Source organism: Hydra vulgaris, chromosome 03, assembly GCF_038396675.1.
Source record: "Hydra vulgaris chromosome 03, alternate assembly HydraT2T_AEP".
Taxonomy (NCBI): domain Eukaryota; kingdom Metazoa; phylum Cnidaria; class Hydrozoa; order Anthoathecata; family Hydridae; genus Hydra; species Hydra vulgaris.
In genome coordinates this window covers 37,057,501-37,080,146 of record NC_088922.1, presented here as the reverse complement: position 1 = coordinate 37,080,146, position 22,646 = coordinate 37,057,501, and the positions used below count along the sequence as shown (strand labels likewise).

The 22,646-nt window shown below is 27.2% G+C and overlaps 1 protein-coding gene across 2 annotated transcripts in view; it reads right to left on the bottom strand.

Moving 5' to 3' along the window:
- Positions 1 to 474: 474 nt before the first annotated feature.
- The window catches only part of LOC100202046 (phosphatidylinositol 4-kinase type 2-alpha), a 58,541-nt gene continuing 36,369 nt past the window's right edge, over positions 475 to 22,646 (bottom strand). For both annotated transcript variants that reach the window (XM_065793101.1, XM_065793100.1), the window contains 5 exons: positions 15,779 to 15,873; positions 6,665 to 6,785; positions 6,180 to 6,313; positions 5,956 to 6,015; positions 475 to 783 (listed from right to left, as the gene is read on the bottom strand). In XM_065793101.1, the coding sequence (XP_065649173.1) occupies positions 610 to 783; positions 5,956 to 6,015; positions 6,180 to 6,313; positions 6,665 to 6,785; positions 15,779 to 15,873 (584 nt within the window). In that variant the 3' untranslated portion in view covers positions 475 to 609. The remainder of the gene's footprint in view (positions 784 to 5,955; positions 6,016 to 6,179; positions 6,314 to 6,664; positions 6,786 to 15,778; positions 15,874 to 22,646) is intronic.

Sequence of the window (22,646 nt, the reverse complement as noted above, 5' to 3'; positions counted from 1 at the left end):
GATGTTAAAGTGTGTTTATTTTTTTTTTGTAATAAAACATATAAAAGTTATCACCGTTTTTTTTCTAAAATACCTAAATGTTCATGAACCAATTGATTTAGAAATTCAATGTATGCCAAAATCGGTAATTTTGGCACCTAAACCTTAAAAATGTAGAAATTTTATGGTGGCTCTAATTTTTTGAGCCACCACTGTAGTTTATATTATCTGATGACTGAACAAAATAGATAAAATAGATTTAAGTGTTTGATTATTATTATTCAGGGCTAAAATGTTTTTACAAAGCTACGTTCGTATAAATAATTCCTAATTATAGATACAATAAGGGTGTATGGAAAAGGAAAAAAAAAAATAAATACAAATGGAAAATAACGCAAAAATCTTTCAAAAAATTAATTCGTCGAAGAAGCGATTATCAATAAAACAAATATAAGAAATAAATATATAATTTATATATGTATAAAAAAAAATTAATTTGTAAGAAAAATTTGTCGTTGGAAATGAATGAATACATGTAGCTATGTTTTGTAATAATTATCTACATTTCTCAATATTTAGGTTCATTTAATGGGAGATATGGCGAAAATAATAATTCCCTACTACATTTTATTAACACCATGAAAAAAAAGGTATCTTGTCATGAAAACTTTGAACAAAATTATGACCACGTCCTTCACGGGGAACATCACTGGTAAGCCTTCTTCGTTGAACATATACCGGAGGCATTTGAACCAGCTGGGCGGGAGTTTTTCTGTCTCTAAGTGCTTGATTTAAATTTAAAATCTATAAATGTAATTAAAAAAATATTTCATATGTGAGAAGTTTATTTATATTCTTTATTATTGTATTTGAAATCCAAAATATCATTAAAAATTATATATAAAAAGCAGTATATTAAAATATTTATTAAAAAATGTATTTAAAATAATAATCAAAGAAATAGTGGTACATAGTATAAAATAATTTATTAAATTATAAATATTCAAATTAAAAACAAATAAAGATTAATTTTTTTTGTTGTTGTTGAGGTTATTAAGTTGCTCCCAGAAGTCCTTACGGTTTTATCACAGATCTTACTATTGTCGCTTATTAAGCTAGAGGCAGCGTCGAACCTTTGACAATTGCGCCACGGCTTCAATTGATCAATTTATTCGCATAATATAGTGATTTTTGAATTTTTTATTTTTATTTAGTATAATTTTTCTTATCAATGAAGTCTATGCGGTAGTGGTGTAGTGGTAAAGCGCTCGCTTTGTAAGCAAGAAGCTCGGAGTTCGAACCCCACCACGTCCCTAGTAGTACCGCGTCAACTTGTTTCTCCGTGCAGCGGCCTTGCTCGTTTTTCGGAGTTATAGAGTGGAGAGTGGGTTCCAATCACAAAAGTAGCCTCCTCGAATGTAGTGGCATTCTCAGCCTAGGGGAGGCGAATAATTAAAAAAAAGAAAAAGTCTTGGGTACATATATGATAATTTAAGCAACATGGGCAGCTGGATCAAGCATATTCTAGTTCGAACGTTTAAACTTTACACCAATTTTTAATCTTCATATTCGAACTTTTTTATTTTTAAGTTTAAAAAAACAAAAACTACTATTTTGGTTATTATTTAAGTCATTATTACACTTGAAATGTTCGTGATCTAGTAATGAAACTCTTTACTCAACCAAAAATTACTCAAATGTCAAATTTAGCCATAATTTGATGAGCAAAAAAATAAAATTGAATATTCATAATAACGAATGATTTTTTATATCTTGGAATTTTAAGACGCATTCTTGCATCAGATAAAGCTAATGAAACAATTACTAAAAAACTTGATTCCTTTTGGTTTCAATCTAGATAAAGATACTATTGATAAAGTACCATTGTTACTGATGGACCCAGCATGATGAAAAAAATCGACTAAGACATTAAACTTGACATTGTGTCTTACAATTGTTTATGCATAATATTGTCAATAAAACTGATACCGTAAAAGTTGATAACGATGGAAGAAAATCAAAATGTTCAAACATCTAACTAATGTTTAGTACAGCCGTTGACTGAATTTCAACAACCTGTAACCGAAAAAGATTTCCTAGATTTTGTTTAATACATAACATTTTATAGATATTAAAACATTAGGCAAATAAAAGGGAAGGAAAAAAAGGTCTTAATATTTTACTTAGGAATGGAATGATTAGTTCTGTTTATGGAAGTGAGCTTAGATCGGCAAAATCATTGAAATTCTAAAGATGAACCTAATAAAGTTAATAACCTTTGTGTTTTCCTAAAACCACTCACACTAGCAGTTAATTTATCAGTAAAAAAGTTAAATGAAGCGAGCATACCAATTAAAACAGCTAGTAAACCAGCACCTGGTAAAACAGCAGTTGAGAAAAAGAACTGTTGAAAGGCGAAACGTTGTTTTAATACGACTAATAAATTATTTTTCATATGTTCAAAATCAAGATGATCAGTTTAAAAATAAAATAAAAAGAAATAAATCTTAAAACTTAATATTTCTAACTATTTCAACTTGATAACGACTGAAACAATTTCTGAATAAGATTAGTGACATAAGATTCGAGTATTAATAACGGTGATGTCTATTTATATCAGAAATAAAAAAATTAAACTGTTAGCTCAACAACGTAGTGAGCGAATCAAAAACAAAGAGTTTAGATTGTAAAATATAAATGCAATGACAAACGTTGCATATATGATGCACTAACGTTGCATACATTTATGTTATTTAACATATGCAACAATATATTAAATTTTAAAAATATTCATTTAAAATTTAAGCTTATGATAACTTTAAATACCTGTATAATTTTAAAAATATTCATTTAAAATTGAAGCTAATAATAACTTTAAATACCCGTATAATTTAAAAAATATTTTTTTATTTTTCAAAAAAAATTTCAATGTAATAACTACTTTAAAACATATTGATACTTCATTGAGAATTCCATCAGAAGTTTTTGACTTGATTTAGTGACTACTTGTTTTGTTTATTTTTTTGTAAAGTACAGGACTGTTATTATGCACTATAAACCGTAAATCGATTTCTCAACTGTATATAAACAATGTATAGAATAGTACAGTATGTAACAAAATTTTCACTATGTTTAAACAAAAAAAACATTTTTATATTTTTTTAAATTGAAAAGCTGCAAAGAAAAATAAGAGTCAAAAACTGCAAAGGATGTTTATTTAATGAATAACAGTTATAGGACTCATTCTTCAAATTCGGACAGTCAATTGAGAGCTCAAAAGAATTATTTTCAACCCAGAAAGAAGATTAAAAATTATTTTTAAGAATTTTTTTTTATGGGCAATAGTTTAACAACAGGTCTACAACGTTCCCACTCCTCCTAAGAATAAGGATGAACTTTGAGCTCATGTGCAAAGTTTGGTATTCAATTACACCCAAGGAATGCTGAAATTGGTTGCTAGTGTTCCTAAAAGAATTCAGGCTGTAATTAAATCTAAAGGGAGGATTTACTTGATATAAATTTACTACAATATGTTAATTGTTTTCACTCCCGACAAAATTGTCATTATTAGCTTTTCACATAAAAACTTAAAATAATTCAATATCTAAATTTAATAAAAACCAATATTTTCAGTTAGCTAAGTCTTAATCTAATTTATAAAACTAAAACTTCATTTTTCTTTGTATCTTATATCTTGAATTCATATGTATGTATGTGTATATATATATATATATATATATATATATATATATATATATATATATATATATATATATATATATATATATATATAATATAACTTAAATACAACTGTTAATGTATGAAATATATAAGTGTAAATTTATTTAAATATTTATATCGTTAATTAAGTATTATTCAAATGCATCCCAAATGAAAAAGATCCACATAACACCCCTAAAAAATTAATATATCCCTAATAAAAAGATCTACATAGCATCCCTAAAAAATTATTTACACTAATTTTTATATTATAAAAGCTGAAAAAATGCCATAAAATATGTCTAATAGTTTTTTGCACCATATTTTAAAAATAAACTAAACAATATCATCACAAACTGCATAATAACAAATCGGTAATAACAAGCATAACAAACGTACTTAAATATCATGCATAAATATCTTAAAAAGAAAAAATAACATAAATATCGTAAAAAGAAAAAATATCTTCATAAATACCATAAAAACAACAAATAAATTTATGAAAACCTAAAAATAATATGGTTTGTAATAATAATAAGTTTCTAATAACAATTAAATTTAGGTTCTACAAATTTTAAAAAAACATTTCCCCCTATTCCAATGTAAAATATTATTTTTGAACACCTGGAGACTTTTTGAAAACATGGTTTTATTGTCTTGGGAATTTCAGAGTGAGGGGGCTATATATAAAGCATATTTTTGTGATTAGAGCCTTTGGACGGTAGCATCAATTTATTGCAACATCTGAGTTGAAATGGTGAATTTTTCTTTATAAACAAACTTTTCATAAATTCAGGTTTTAAACCAATAATAAAATTTAAAAGCTTCAATCATTATAAACCACAAGTTTCAAAAATAGATTTTTGAGTTACTTTTTTATTTTAACATTTTATCCGAAGACAAATCAAATCTCTTATGGACTATGTCTTTGCCCAATTATAAGTAATTGAAACTTTTTGGGATTTACAACAATATAGTTAAATTTAAACAACTCAATGGCATTTATTTTTTCATTTTGCAATCAAAGAATAACTATCTTTACATTAGCATTATCACAAACATAGAGAGTAAAATTTTTGCCAGCAAAATTGCAAATATTGGAGTCTTTAATAAATAAAAAAAGGTCAATTATAATATAGTAATGCTTAGATATGATAGTAAAACTTCAAGACTTTTATGAGAAAAATCTTAAGTTTCCAATTTAACTATTAATAAATTATAATCTATTAATAAATTATAATCTCTTTTATGCAAGCATTTCTGATTTTTTTTAGTAAAATAAAAACCCCAAAAACGTTTAAAAAAACTTTTTTTTCCTACTAGAAAAAGATTTTTACACATTTATTTTAGGATACACACATATAGATTATATTTGTTTAGTAGGTTTTCTCTTTTTAAAAAATATTTTATCAAATTTCTTAATCAAACAGAGCAGGTTTTTAATGCAGGGTTATATAGTTGTTAATGTATATCAATTTCGTTATATATATTTGCCCAACCACATTTAGACTATTGCATTTGAACAGTTAAATATATTAAATTAATTCTTAGTTTGTTAAAAACTGAAAGCAACAATATTTGCAAAAATAAACAGAAGAAAGTATTATTTGATTTATTCAAACAATATAAAAGCAGACTCAAGGCTGAGGGGGCCATTAAAATATAACAATTTACAGTTAAACTCATTTAGTTTGAATGTTTAAGGGGTCTCAAAATAAGTTCAAACTACAAGATGATAGACACCATGTTTCATGAAACACTTTATTATATTGTTTTGTTTCAGTCAAGAATTCTTTATTTTTGAACATTCGCTCATAATTTTTGATAACACCCCTTTTGAAACTTATAAATTTCAAATTAAAAACTTGTCTAGTAAGTTTGTAATATTAACTTTATGTGGCAAAGTGATGAGTGTTCAAAAACAAAGTTTGTGAGGAAATATTCAAAAATAAAGAATCCTTGACTGAAATGGAACAATATATAAAGTGTTTTATGAAACATGATATTCAACTTCTTGTAATTTTAACATATTTTTAGACCCCTTCCCCTGAGACCCCTTCAGCATTCGAACTACATGAGTTCAACTGTAAACTGTTATATTTTAATGGCACCCTAGCCTTGAGTCTACTTTTAGATTGTTTGCCATGGAATGTGAGACAATTAAAATAGTTGAACTTAACTTTATTGACACTCTGACACAAAAAAATAATTGAGTTTTCATTTTTAAACAAATTTTTCAAAAGAAACATTGCTTACCTGCCCCCTTAACACAGCCATTTGTTTTTCAAAGTTTCCTTTGTCAAAACCTTTATCTTCCTAATCACAATTAAAATATAAACTTTAAAAATCTGAGTATATTTTTAACAAGTTTTTCTAAAAAAATATATCTTAAAAGTATAAAGATATACTAAATAACTTTTCTTTGTAACAATTTTTCTTTTTCTTTAAGGATTTATAAAATAATAAAAATAAAAACCTACTGAAAATAGTTCATACAGGTCATCAATGATAGTTTGAACAAAACACATATCAGTAAGACGAGGTAATAGTAAATCCTTTATCTCATCTGAAAAAGGAACTTTTGCATATGGAAGCCATGCCCAATGATATGGATCTAAAAAATGGAATTCATATATGAGAGAGTGCATATATAAATTTATTTAAACATTTAGATAAAATACTGCATATGATGATGTGCTGCTAACAAACTAAAAAACTCAATTTTAGAATTAGGCATAATGCAACTCATTACAATCAAATGGGATATTTATTAATTAAACTAATCATTCGACTACTTTTATGACAAGCTGTAGTTAAAAAACATGCTTTTATTGGATTTTACAACTATGTTTTGCAATGAACTTGATGTGATGAGATATGATAATGATATATTGTTATAGTTTTGAGGTGGTGTGATAAACATTTATAAATTTATTAAATTAAACTAGTTTAAAAAGTTTGATACACAATCTCCAAGAGTCTGGATGTTTTATTGGAAACGCTAAACCATTGTCAATAGCAGCTATGCGAATTTTCGGATTCCCAACTAAATTCCACTGGTCAGTTTTTTCACAAATTTCACATTTCTAAAAAAAAAATCATTAATAATTGATTTAAAAAAGTATACTTTTTTTTTAAAAAAAAAAGAAGTGTTTTGTCTACCGAAACGGTGGAGAAAGGACCTGAAAAGTTGAGGGTTGTATGAGTCAGGAAAACATGAAGATGGGAAAGAGATTCAATGTATTGAAGTGCGGAGATAAAACTAAAAGACCACACATACAGTATTTTGTTTTGACAATCTGGCCACAGAACTGTGTATGTTATGATAATTTGTGTGTTTTAAAAATGTGAAAAAAAACCCAAATAAAACTTTGGCAAAAATTAAAAACAAACAAACCATAAACTGAAAAGAGAAAAATCTTAACAAATAATAAATAAACTAAGAGATAAGCCAGTAAAAAAAACAGCATAAAATTAATATACATTTTTAATTTACTTTACTCAATTAATATTTCAAACCTAATAATTAATAATTATTATAAATAAATAATTATTATAAAAGCGTATCAAATATTACTTTAAACTTAATAATTTTTTTCTATATCACTACGTTAGTGTAGTGTTTAGGTTGATTTAATGATATAATTGAGGCATGACTGTTAGTTCGGCAATGGATGAGAGTTTTAATCTTTTTAATGGATAACTTTTTTATGTTTTATTTGCTTAGTAGACATTACAAAGTATTAAAGTTTCAAATTTTTTAATGACCAAGTTTCAAAAGAACTAAGCTTGGATTAAATAACTTTGATCTTTTCTAAATTTTATGAAGTGAAACACCTTAAAATTAAAGTAAAGACATTAATATTATGTTTTTATTTTTTCCTGGTCTATCTTTTATTTATTTTATCATTTGTTAAGATTTTAATTTCTTTTTTTAGTTTATGGTTTGCTTATTTCTAATCATAGTTAAAGTTTACCTTTTTTTTATTTGGCACATTTTTTTAGCAGGCTAAAGTTCAAAACTTGGCGTGGTCATATAAGGCGTTATATAATATCTAGTCTAAGTAATCTTGAGAGATAATAGCTCATTTGAGCAGTGAACATAACCTAGAAAAAGAAAGAGATGCAATATTATGATGATGGGAGAGTGGCTTAATCTTGGCATGTAGAGCAGGTCCAACTACATTTACAAAGCGTTTTTTGACCTTGTCTACATGAAAAAGAACATAATTAAAAGAACCAGCCCAAACTCTTCTGCTGGAAAAGTTGCAATCACCAAGCTGATACAAAAAAGAAATCAGATTCAAGATCAATTGATGCCTGTTTTAAGAGATTGAAAAGTGTAAACTTTATTTTAAGAGAATAGAGTCATTTCAGATGTAAAATAGTCAGGAAGATCATTAATGTAGCTAAGAAACAATACAGGACCAAAAAACTCCCTTAAGATACCTCAGAAGTTACAAGAAATGAAAGAGAGTGTTAGCCTTTACAGATGACTTTAATATTGCGGATAGAAAGAAATTTGATAATCTCAAAAATTTTCACAGTTACACAATATGAAGCAAGCTTATGGAGAAGACCAGAATGGCAAACTTTTTTAAAAGCTTTTGATATGTCAAGAGAAATAGCCCTTGCCTGGCCACTTCCATCTAATGAATGATAGAACCTTTCAGTTACAGCATTTAGCAAGGCAGCTGTAGAATAAGAAAATCAAAAACTGTAATGATTGTCAGATAGTTACAAGACTCAAGATGAGATGTTTGAAATTTGTTGATTAAAGACTAAAAGACCTTGCAAATAATAGAAGACTGATTAAAAGATAGTTGGAGAGGTAAGAGTTTTAAAAAATTTAAACCAGATGCCACTTTCCAAAAGGAAGGAGAACAGGATTCAGTCAAGAACTTATTAAATTGTTTAGAGAGAATTGAATAGAGTTCTGGTGGACAGTTTTGTAAGACTATGATAGGAATGTTATTGGACCACAAGCCTTAGAAGAGTTTAATGGAGAAATGACTTTAGTAACGAAAGCCAAAGTAACTTAGATGCTAGCAATAGGTTAACCTGCTTAACTGGAGTAAAAAAAGGAATATGGCCATTAGATTTCAAAAGTCAAATTTAAGAGGAAAGTTTCTTCGCAAATAGTTCTGACTTATCCTTGGCAGAGGTAATAAGATCAGACCCGTTGTCTAACGATGAAATGCTTGACTTACTTTTGTTAATGACAATATTTAAGAATTTCAAAAATTCTCTAGAATCTAACTTCTGAGATATAATACAAGATTTAAGTAAAGTGGGAATGGTGCTTAGTAGTATACAACCTGAGTTGAAATTTAACCAGGGCTAGGTTTGGGTTTGATAATAAACAGCCGGGGCCAAGGCTAGGTTTGTGACCCATGCTGCAAAAACATTAATACATCATAACATTTTTTTTAATTTGAAATTCATGTTATGTCTTGTATATGTTTTTGTATATATGTATATTTATATATAAACATCATTATGATAAACATGATAACCATCATCAACATCATCATCATCAAGCTTCAGTCTTACTCTTTTATGCTGTTTCTTTAATATAAACTCAAGCATCTTCTTTTTGTAACTAAAGTTTGTTCATACCATATGTAACACATTCTCTACAAGTTTTATTATTCTACCTATACTATTTTCTTCTGAAGCTGCTATCTCTCTATATGCTGATACCCAAATCACTATAATCTTCTTTGAAAAACATTTTTCAATACAATGTTTTTTCTAATCTCTGTTTAAGATTATAGCACCTTTTCTTGACTTTTTAGAATCATACCACACATCTATCTGATCATCATCTACTATTTTGGTAAATATTACACCATATAAATACTAAAGTTTATATAAATACACACCTCGGAATTAGGAAAAATAAGGCCGGCAATAATTTGCAGACCTCAATCTTTTAAAGGTCGGGATCAGGTTGGCAAAAAAAATTTGATACAAACGTCTTACCATAAAACATAGAAACGAGGTCGGCATTTTTTGGCGACCTCAAACACTTAAAGGTTTGGAATTGCCAAATGCCGACCCTAATTCTGAGGGTTGTAAATATGTATAGATATTGTATGCCAGCGTCTAAATAAATAGCAAACATATATGTTTATATTCATTTGTATCCATATTAAGTAGGAGAAATGTGCCTTTAACCTCCTAGATCCAAGCAGGTATGTAAGCTTTTGTTTCTTTTTGTAGGTTTTAAGTCAAGTTTTTCACCTTCTTGTGTAGTTGCTGTATTACAACATAATCATTTTTTTTAATCTTTTTTACAAAAATATCGCTTTTGAGAACAAATGTCTTTTTATTATTGCAAGAAGTCAATGTAAAAAAGTTGCTGCCTGATGCTAAGCTCTGTTATTCTTGTATCTTATCTCAGATGTTAGGTTCTAGAGACTTGTGGAAAATCTTCAACAGTGTCATTAACTAAAGTATTCCTGTAATTTGACTATTGAATCTAATGGCCATATTCTTCCTGCAATTCTAATTAAACAGATTAACCCATTGTTAGGCATTCAAACCACTTCGGCTTCCTATGCTTAAGTCAATTTTCAATTAAACTCTCCTACAGATTGTGGTTTACACAACATTTCCATCATAATCTTAGAGTGTTCTCCAGAACACTCTTCCAATTTTAAAAAAACTCTAAAAAGCACACTGACTTTCTTAACTATCCTATGATTAGTCTTCTCTCTATTATGAGTTTTTTTTATATAAAGGTTTTGAAATTATTAAATAACTTCTTTCTAACCACAGTTTTTAAATCATTTTTAAAGGCCTTCTGTCCTCTTCGTTTCCAATAAATTTAAGTGTTGCCACTTACATTTATTACATCTTACATCTAAAGTGGCTCTATATGCTGACAACTCAACTTTATACTCTTATCTAGACAAAAAGTTTTCACTTATTGATCCCATAAAACAAGCAGCTGATCTTTACTATGATTACTTTTCTGTAACAGCTTTGGGCTTGCTGTGGCTTGTGAATTTAACTCAAAATATAGTTATTTACTGCAAAAAAAAACACAGTTATTTACTGCAAGCAACCATATATTTATGAATAACAACACTCTCACTCTCAGACAAGGTCTGAAAGCACATTGTAAATGTAGTTGAACCTGCTTGATCTGCCAAACTTGAGCCACTCTACCATCATTGTAAGGTTGCATCTCTTTCTTTTTTTTACAAATACTATCATGGTTGCTGCTCAAACTAGCTGTTATCCAAAGTTCGATTAACCAAAACTAATTCTTGCTTGGCTTGTAATTCAGCATAGTTGCATGATTCTACTGTATCTTTTTACCTTTATGCTATATCCTTGCACATCAACAAAACCTAAAAACTCTCACCCATCTTCATGCTTTCTATACTCCTACAACCTACAACTTTTTAAGTTTTTGGTTTGCCCTTTCCATATTTTTTTAACCCTATCTTTTGTTTTCTAGCAACCAATAACTTAATAGTGGTTGTTTGCAACTTTGTTGGAAGTATATATAGCAGTAATTAATAAATAGTAAACGTATGCATAAATTTATAATGAATAAAGCATTTTAAATTGCTAAATCTTTTAATTTTGTGGAGGCCGGGTTTGAAAAAAATCTCATTTATAGCCGAAGCTAGGACCCCAGTCACTTACTAGTGCTTAGCATCAGATAACACCTTTTACAGTGATTTCTTACAATAATAAGAAGGCGTTTATTCTTAAGAGAGTTATTCTTGTAAAATAGATGAAAAAAATGATTACGATTAGATATATCAGCTGCAAAAGAAGGTGAAAACTATGGAGTAGAATGATGCTTGACTTGAAAGTGATTAGAAGGAATAAAAGCTTTCACACCTGTCTGGATCTAGAAGGAAGCGATTTATTAGCGGAGAAAAAAGACATTAGTCCAAAGACCTTCACAAAGAAAATCACAAAAAGAATTTCTTTTATCAGGGCTAGTAGTAAGTAATGCATCACCTAAAGAACAAGGAGAGCATAAGCTAGGATCAAAGCCAAAACACAAACTGAGGAAGGTAAATAACTAGGGTTGTTTGGAAAATGGGTCACAAAGTTAACTATCTGAGTAAGAGATTGAGAAATACAGAAGTTATGAACTGTAGCAGTCAGGCCATTCAGTGTGAAGAGCATAAAGTCACAAATAACAGCAATATTCGCAGAAGGGTAAAGAGAAAGGGCTTAAGCAATCTTGAGAAGGTGAATGATAAAGAATAAAGTCAGAGGATTCAGGCTGATTTCTCAACAAATAGATTAACTGATGCTGACATGATGCTGACATTGATGCTGATGCAACAAATAGATGAATTTATAAATATACGCTCATACCAAGCACTAGAAAATGACCAGGGCCCTGGCCCCAACTAAAAATGAGACTTTTTGCAAACCCAGCCCTGGCAAAATTAAAAGATTTAGCAGAGGTTGATAGCCAGGGTTAGAAAAAAATTATAATACTTTAAATATTATAATTTCATACTTATATTCACAATTCATTAAACACACGCATATAGTTATATACTTTATATAACAAGATTTTTTTGTGATAAGTCTCACTCTGTGATCACTCTGTCTTCCGATTAAATGCTCATCCGTGGTGCTCTGTGATAAGACCTTACGGTCATATCACAGAGCACCGTGGATGAGCATTTAATTGGAAGTTTATACCTCCTTCCTAACCGATGTCACAAAACTTGCCCAGAGGTGGGATTCATCAAGGTTGCAAGCAACTACTATTAAGCTGTGAGTTAAAAAAAGGAAAACATGAAGATAGGTAAAGGTTATAAGATTTTTTTTGATGTGCAAGAAAAAAAAGTGGACTAATAAAAGTTTTTAGAGCATAAAGGGACAGATACAGTAAAAGGATAGAACTTGTTGATGATGATGATGATGATGATGATGATGATGATGATGATGATGATGATGATGATGATGATGATGACTATGATCATCATGTTGATGATTATGTCACCATAATGATGATTATGATCATCATGTTGATCATAATGATGTTTATATATGCATATATATACAAAATATAACATGAATTTTGAATTAAAAAAAAAAATTTAGGATGTATAAACATTTATGTAGCCCTGGTCACAAACCCGGCCTCAGCTATATTTTATCAAACCTGACCTGGCCCCAGCCCCAGTCAAATATTAACCCCAGTAGCTTACTACAAAAGATAGATTAGATCTGTGCATTGCATTGAAACAGCACTATCTGCCAATAACAAGAGATGCATTTGGATCAGCAAAGAACAATCCCATCATATTTAATTAGCAACAACAAGAGTCAATAATAACAATTCTTGATTCTCTAACACAACTAATATCAACATCTTTTCCACCACCACTATTACCATGTCAACCAAGGCCATTGCCGGTTGCCTATAAATCATACCAGCCAAGCTTAAGTCAACCAAATTCTTTGCCACCAAATAAAACCAACAAAAATCCACAAAAACAAGTCAACTTTTTAGCAAATAATTCTTGTAAACTAAGCAAAGCCAAACAAAACAAACTAATGATTTTACAATAAGACAACAAAGACAAAACCGCATATGTACTTCTTCACTGAGACTTGGTTTGATCCAACAACAGACACCTGACTTGATCTGGCTACTAACTTCACAACAAAAACCAAGGAAGCAGAGGTGGCAGTGTGGCTATCAAAAAAATGACGGTATACCAGCAAATAAAACAAAAGTAAATCAACTTCAAGTTCAAAAAATATTAAACAAATATGGCAAGTGATAACAATAGGCAATGAATCTATTTTAATAAGCTGCATATTGGATCACATGATAAAAGATAGGAGTGTTGGAACAAGTCATCAAACCTATTAAATCAGCAAAGAAGAACTTGTCAAAACTTGGATGCTAAACTACCCATATTTACAGAGATTTCAACTTTAGCCATACAACACATGAAGAACTTGAGGCTTATGTTGGCTCAGCAATACATATACAAAACAAATTTCAGACTGACTTAAAATCTCAGCAATGTTTTAACAAAAACTTTCTCATGCAAATGGTCACTTTACCACCTACCTCAGAAATAGAAAAGAAAGACCATCAAGCACTTGGACCTATTTATCACAGATAAAGCTAAATGCATAGACGACATACATAAAGGGAAAGCACTCTTCTGCACACCTGCATAAGAAATCCACTGCTTACTCATTACTTCAATTACACTTACACAAGGCAACCTGCAAAGAACTTGTTAAAGTTGTGAGATCAGTATTTGTTGAGTATGTGAATGAAAGTGCACCCTATTTCAATCCAAAAAAATTTTATAATTAAATCAAACAGAAGCAAATGACAAATAAAATGGTCAAGTCAATGGAAAACAACAATAGAAAGCTTTTGACAGACATGAACAAAATTTCTTACTCACTTAATGAATATTTTCAGTCTGCATTTTTTTATTGAACTTTATATTAGATACCAATCATTGAGAATTGAGGAAAAGCAGAATACGACCTAACAGACCAGTTTTTTTTACATCAAACCATTTTAAGTATTGCAAAGTTTTATAGTTTCAATAGAATCATGAAATATTGTCTTGAAAAAGAGCTCTTCACAAAATCTCAACTTAGATTTATTCTCAGACATGGTCGTACAAATAACCTACTAGGGGCATTTGACATTTTAACAAATGCACAAAGTACCACATCAATGTCTTCACAGTAAACTTCTCAAGCAGATAACTGACTGGTTACAAAACTAAAAAAAGAAAAGTGGTCATCAGCTAAAGTCAGCATGGATGATGTCACAAGCAAATGTCCACAAAGTTCAGTTTTTCAAGGTTGTGATCTGCTTTTGTTCTCTATCAATATAAATGACTTTCCAGAAAACAGGAGCATTATATAAAGATCTATGCAGATGACAGTAAAGTTTTAGGAGTCATTAAAATGGCAGCTGAATGGTGTAATTAGCGGCTCCTATTTTCTAATTTCAACAAATGCAAAATTGTTAAAAAAAGACAACATGCTCAAATTGATATGTCATTCAAATTCAATCAAATTAACATGGATATGCTTGACGTGGACGGCAATCAAAAAGAACATGGAGCAACAACTATGAAATGTGACTTAGGGTTCCTAACATCAAGCCACATCAAGTGGAAACGTTTTTAATGCAAACTCAACTTGCATTTTTAAAAAATAATTTGATGTGCTTTTAACTCAAACATAGACACACAATGTCTTAAAAAATATTATCATAGTGGTGCTCGGTGCTACATCATTTTATTAAAGGTTACTAATCGAAACTTTTTTTAATTTTCATTATAAAGCTTGTTGATCTAAATTTTGATATATGAATAAAGAAATTGTAATTAAAATTTGTATTCTATTTTATTTTTTATTTTTCATTTGCAAACTCAAACTCTGAACCTTGTTTAACAAGACTGCTACATCAAGAAACACAACTAATTATTTAACTTGAATCTATTTTCTTTTTATATATTTCAGTGAACTCATAACGGCAAACAATTCAAGGACAGATAAAAGAAAATGAGTGTTAAAGAACCAATTAGTTAGAACCAATTGGTTTGAAACATTTTTGTATTCAAGCCAAAGTGAGACGAACCATTTATTCAAAATGGTCAACAAAATACTGTCTGTACAGAGGATAATAAGAAAAATTTGTTCACAGTCCATGAAAGTCTACCAGAAGGGAATTGAATATTTCGAAAACCTCTATAATGTGAATCCTGAAATCTGTTAGGTTGAAATCTTATCAACTATGGCTAAGTCATGGCTTAAAGGAGAATGATCAAGGAAGTATTTTAATGAAATAATGCTGAACCAAATTGAAAAGAATCTAGTATATTAGATAAAATTATTTAGATTAATAAAGCTTCATTCAAATTATCCTTTTTATAGTCTTTAAATTTAGTCATTAACAGACATAATTGTACTTACAGGTACAATTAAATTAAATTTAACAGACATAATTGTACTTACAGGTACAATGAGAACATGCATTAAGTAATAAATACCAACAGATTTAAATAAATACAAATGATTAAATAAACAAATTTTTTACCTCACTAAAAGATCCTTTTTGGTGTTCCATACAAGTTTCACTATCAATTATTGGAGCCGCCTCATAGTTAATTAGCCAGTTATCATTACCACGATCTTAAAAAAAAAACTCAAACAATAAACTCATATTTAATAAATTTACAGTCAGTAAAAGAAAGTATGTGTATATATACAAATAAATATTTTATGACAGAAAAGCATTTTATGACTCATTTTATGACTCATTTATCTATTTAAAAAAAAGAGCAAGAAGTAAATAGTGCCCATTTACTTCTTGCTCTTTTTTTTAATAAATAATTTCCTTACTTCACAAACACAATTGATGACATTTCCACTGCTTTTCTGTCATAAAATGAGGCGCATCATTTTATTAATTATATAAATAATAGGCAATTCTATTTCTTTTACTATGGAACAAGATGTAAGTTCAAAAATATACTTTTTAGGCATTAAGGTAATGTTACTTTGCTACTTTGGTTACTTTGTTACTTGGTTATTCTGACATGTTGACATGTTGGTCACATTAACATGCGTAAGATTTAATGTTTTTACTTGTTGATTATTGTCTAAATTATTTTAGCAGATGTTACATGAACAAATACAACTATTTTTATTCACATAATAGTAAATATAAATAACAACACAATACAGAGTATATAATTTTTTTTAATTTATTTTTAAAAATTATATACTTTTTTATGTTTTTGTTAAATTTTTTAAAGATTTTTCACAATGTTTTGAAATGAAACTCTAAAATATGATTAAGCTGTTAAAACAATGTTTCTATGCAACTTCAGTAACCTTAGTAACCTCAGTAACCTTAGCAAATAAAATCTACCTTACCTCAGTAACCTTAGCAAATAAAATAAAACAATTTGAACTCATTTTCATTAATTACTGAGCTGTTAGATATTCCATGATATCATAATCAACAACAATCCATTTTTATCTGCTAGCTGTTTAAGCAGTTAGTAATGATTTTTTTGTTCTTTCTGTTAGCCTATAGAGCTATGTTAAGTATTTTTAACTTTTCAAAAATGCATTATACTGACACTAGTTTTGGTACTTTATAGATTTATATTAACTATTATTTTAGAGAAAAAGGTAGGAAAAGGGGTCTAAAGAATTCTAGTATAATTGAGATAACGGTTAAAAACTACAATTCATCAAAAACATGATTTTTAGTATAAAAGGTATAAGTATAAAAATTTTCAGGGGGTCACTACCTTTTTTCCAGTTATTATTCATTTACTAAATTATATATACATAGATAAAAATATTTACACTAATGCATTATAATATATCCCAATTTCTTTATTTTCTAATCTTATCAAATTACTTTTATTCATCATGGTTATCATTTTTAGGACTTTATATCATTTTATTCTTATTTATATCTTTTTAAGGTATTATCATACAACCTTCGTAAAAGAAGATCACACATTTAAAGAATAAAAACAAAGTACACATCTATTTCTATTAGCTTTGATAAATATCTGGTTGTAAAAAAGCAAATAAGATACCTTTTTTAATTTTATGCATTCAATATATTTTGAATAAAACTATCTAAGTATTTGTAATCATAGACACCTAAACAAAGATCTAGGTGTCTATCATAATTTTATTGGTTTAAGGTTAAGTTATTCTATTAGTTTAGGATTAATATAGGTCCAAGTTTAATTACTAATGTTACAATTCAAAACCAAATTTGTAAAGGCTATAAAAAGAGTTATTATTTACAACAAGTTTTTTTAAATAAAGAGAAATAAAGCAAGTATTATAAATTGGTACTACAGAGTACTATTATTTTAATTTTATTTCTTAAGTATTGGCAAGATATTCTTGTTTGTACTACAGAGTACTATTATCATTTTCTCAAAGAGCAACTTAAAAAACACATGTTTGTAGCCTGGAGGGACAACCAGACAGATTGTTACTTAGACAAGAGTTTTTATTAATAAAACCATATTTTGAACTATGAAAATTTTATTCCTTGCAATTATTTAAAAAAAAGACTTTTGAAAAAGCATTTAGAGAACAATACCTAGCGCACAATTTAAGTACCTTTAAAAATGTACTTAAATCATACATTACGTTTATAAATGAATACACTATGGTGCATTGAATAATCTTATTAAAAATAACAAAAAAAAGCCGACCTTAATGAGACATGCTCATGATTTAAAATGTCGTAAAATATTTTTAAGATGATTTTTAAAACATTGTTGTTGAAGCAAAATTTGTTTTAAACACTTTTTTTGTTTTAAACGCTGTTGAAGCAAACTTTTTTTCAACTCAAAATGAGAATTTTCATTTTGATTCAAAATCTATCAAAAAAAATTAAATGTTACATTCTCATTTGAATCATGTTTTTTTCTCAATTCAAAATGAGTTTCAAAATTACAGTTTCTTCCAATTAAAAATGCTATCATTTTTTTAAACATATTAATTACTTTTTGAATCACATAAATGGGCACATGAATTATTAACCTGACACCACATATTGTATATTTAAAGAAACAAACAGAATTTGACTTAATTTTATAGTGTAAATTTAAATAAATGTGCATATGTTTAGTTTTTCTAGAAAATATACTGATAAAACTGGGAATTTAAAGCACATAAATGGTTTTTTGTTCATGAGATCTGCCATCTGATATATTAATAAAAAAATCTAAAAAATCTGGAAAAATATGCATGTGTCGGGTTAACAACATTGAACCTTAAAATAAATTATTAAATTATTATTAAATTAGTTATTAATTATTATTAACATTATTATTAAAATTATCATTATTAATTAATATTATTATTATTAATTAATATTATTATTATCAATATTATTATTAAAATTATTATTAAATTAGTTATTAATTATTATTAAATTATTATTATTAAATTTGTAAAATTAACTTTTATTTAAACTTCAAAATTAATGTAATAAAAAACATTAACAATGAGGATGATGATGTTAGTAAATTAAATTTCATTAAAAACAAATTTGATTGAAAATTGAGTGAGAATAATTATTTTCATGAAAATTTTTTTTTTTTACAAAAATATTTTTTCATAAATTCTTTTTTTTATAAAATTCTTTCTTTTTATAAAGTTTAATAAAAAGTTAAAAAAAAACTTTTTCAAAGGTACATCATAGGTAATTTGAAGTATGGCTGTGTTAGCTAGATATGGTTTGGGGATAGAAATTTTTTACAATGATTTCTAGAAATACTTGACTCTATTGCACTGGAACATTCAATATTTACTTCGACAACCATTGGTATGTGTGTATGTATGCATATGTGTGTGTATATATATATATATATATATATATATATATATATATATATATATATATATATATATATATATATATATATATATATATATGAAATATTGTTAGTTTTTAGGTAGTCATTTCTTATATATACATAATTTTTCACGTCTAACATAGTTTTTGACTTTTGACGTTATAGTGGTTTTGTTTACTGTTTTCCTTGTTGTTGCTATGATTTATTTAAAACCTGTTTTTTTTTATTGGTTAGCAACATTTGATCTACATATATATGGCTGCATTAAACTTTGTATGGTTTTGTTGTTTTTTTAATTTTATATATATATATTTCTATATCTTATCGGCTTGAGTTTATTTATCCAATAAGTACCAATTTTAACAACTTGCATTTATCACATTGGTAGTGTAGTTGATTATTTTACGGTTTTCTATTAGAATACAATAATTTTTATTATTTTATTTTATCATTTATATTGTAGTCTATAGTTTTTTGTCATTTTTGTTAAAAATAATTTTTTTTTATATTTTATTTTATATATTTATCAAATTTTATTTATATATATTTATATATATATATATATATATATATACATACACTATATATTTATATATATATATAAACATACACTATATATTTATATATATATATATATATATATATATATATATATATATATATATATATATATATATATATATATTATATATATATATATATATTTATATATATATATATATATCTATATATATATATATATATATATATATATATATATATATATATATAATATATATATATATTATATATATATATATATATTATATATATATATATATATATTATATATATATATATTAGAGCCTTTTCGAAACATTAGTAATAATAAATGCAATTCTGATTAGAAGTTTATTACCACCATTACATAAATTATGATTACACAAAAGCAATTTTTTACTTTAACTTATACATAGATATATCAATATTTAAAATGAATAAATATCTTATATTTATTCATTTTAGATATTGATATATCTATGCATATATATATATATATTTTTTAAAGTAAGTTAAACTCTTGTATTTATTGAAGTTTATTTGTTTATATTATATTTGTTTTAAAGTAAGTGAAACTTTTGCATTTAAAAATAGGACACATAAGTATAGTTACTTGTGTGTCCTATTTGTTTTAGATATACTTTAACAATAAATTTACTGTTGACTATGATTTGTGTTATCTATAATTTGCTTTTTCTTCTTAAAATAAATCTGTGTTTACTCTGAACATCTGTTCATTTTTCTTTGTTTTCATTACTTATCCTCCTTTATATAAAAAGTTTTTTCAATAGAAATGTTTCATATTCCTCTGTGAACCATAGGTTCCACCCTAGACATAAATTAACAAACGGAAAACATATTTAAAAGAATTTTAAAAACTTTGACATAATCTTATGGCCAATACTGTATATATATATATATATATATATATATATATATATATATATATATATATATATATATATATATATATATATATCAGCCCTCCAAATTAGGGTCGTTTAGAAGCGCATCAAATAGTAATTCAATTAATTTAAAAGTGTTTTGATTAATAGTTTATTAATCATAATTTTCCTATAACTATGTACCACATTGATGTAGCACTTAGGTTGTTAAATTGTGACATTTAGGAGGTGCAACTGTCATATCGGTATTGGATGAGGTTTCAAATCCTACTAAAAGATAGATCTTTATATAATATATATATATGTTTTATTTGCTTTGTAGACATTGAAAATATCAAATTTTTAAAATTTTTAAATAACCAAGTTTCGAAGTAATTTAGGTTGGATGATATAACTTTATAGCTTTTATTTTTTCTAAATTCTTTGTAGTGAAACATAAATTAAAATATAAACATTAAATTTATGCTTGTATTTTTTCAGGTTTATTTTTTATTAACTTTATTTTTTGTTAAGATTTTTAACTTTTTAGTTTATTTTTTTGTATTTTGTTTTTAGTTATTTTTCTCTTTCCAGTTTAGAGTTTGTTTATTTTTAATTTTAGTTTAAGTTTACATAAAGTCAATCTTTTGACATAATGTTATGGCAAAAGGAACATTTAATTTATTTTATTTTGCTAATTTGAATTAAAACCCCTTTAGATAGAAAATCACAGCTCAATGTAATGTGCTGTTATACTTTACCCACAGCACATGAAAAGCATTGAGTTCTGATTTTTTATCTAAAGGGGGTTGAAGGCACCCTAATGTGTGTGTGTGTGTGTGTGTGTGTGTGTGTGTGTGTGTGTGTGTGTGTGTGTGTGTGTGTGTGTGTGTGTGTGTGTGTGTGTGTGTGTATATATATATATATATATATATTATTAAAATTAAATAAGTACGGCTGCGTATAAACTTTTTTGAAAAAAACATTTGTTTTTATTTCAATATATATTATTAAATATTTTGCTGATCTATTGTGATCAGCGTCATCAGGTATAATAAAAATCGTTACAGAGAAAATCGTTATAATAAAAACAAACCATTAAAAAGATAACATTAAAAAGAGCATGAGAAAATACAAAATAGGATTAAATGTTGACATCAGATAATCTAATAAAAAATGGCCCCCAAGCTTTGTTGTGACGTTATCACCATCATCCCTATTAAGAACATTTTTGCGACTTCCTAACGCTTGTCGAACTATAGCGTTGTTTATTTCCAGGGATTCTCGAATTTTCCGAATATGATTTTCTGGAGCTACTAATATGGTTTTCGGGTTTAACCAGTCAAACGTACCTTGGCATGATTTGGAATGCTCAGTAACACCAGAACTGGCCCATTTTCCTTTTTTAGTATTTTTCTGGTGCTCAATACATCTTGATATAACTTTCTTTTTGGTTTCACCAATGTATATAGAATTGCATGAACATTTTATTTGGTAGATGCCTGGCTTTGTATTTGGAGGAAGTTTTGTTTTATTGTTACAGAATATATTGTTTAAATTTAGAGATGATGTAAATATAACTTTTATGTCTTGCTTTTTTCTAAATTCTTTTCTAAGTTTGGGGCCAACAATTGGTATCCGTTGATATTAGTTAAATTGTTCTTGTCATGTCCATTTTCAACAAATATTTTTATTAAAAAATTAATTTCCTGTTGGAGGTATTTTTGAGAACATATTCTTTTTGCACAGCTTAAAAACCCTTTGAATACGCCAGTGATAATATTAGGGTTGATATTTGAACTTGGTTTAAGTTGAATATTAGTTATTGCTTCTTTTCGATGTATTTGAAATTCATAAGCTCCATGCATTGTGTTGGTAATATTAATATCTAGAAAATTAAGCTGTTTTTGGTGGTTTTCGAGATCAACAGTGTATTGTATGGCAGGATTTTGTTCGTATAGGATTTTAGAAACATTTGTTGTTGTTTTATTGAGTTAAAGCGAGCGTTGCAAGTTTTGCATTACTATATGAAAGGGATGCATGTCTTAAATTAGAAGAACTAATTAAAAATAGCAGAATTATTGATCATGACCCAACACCCACACTTACTACTAAATTTCAAAAACAATTGTGTAAA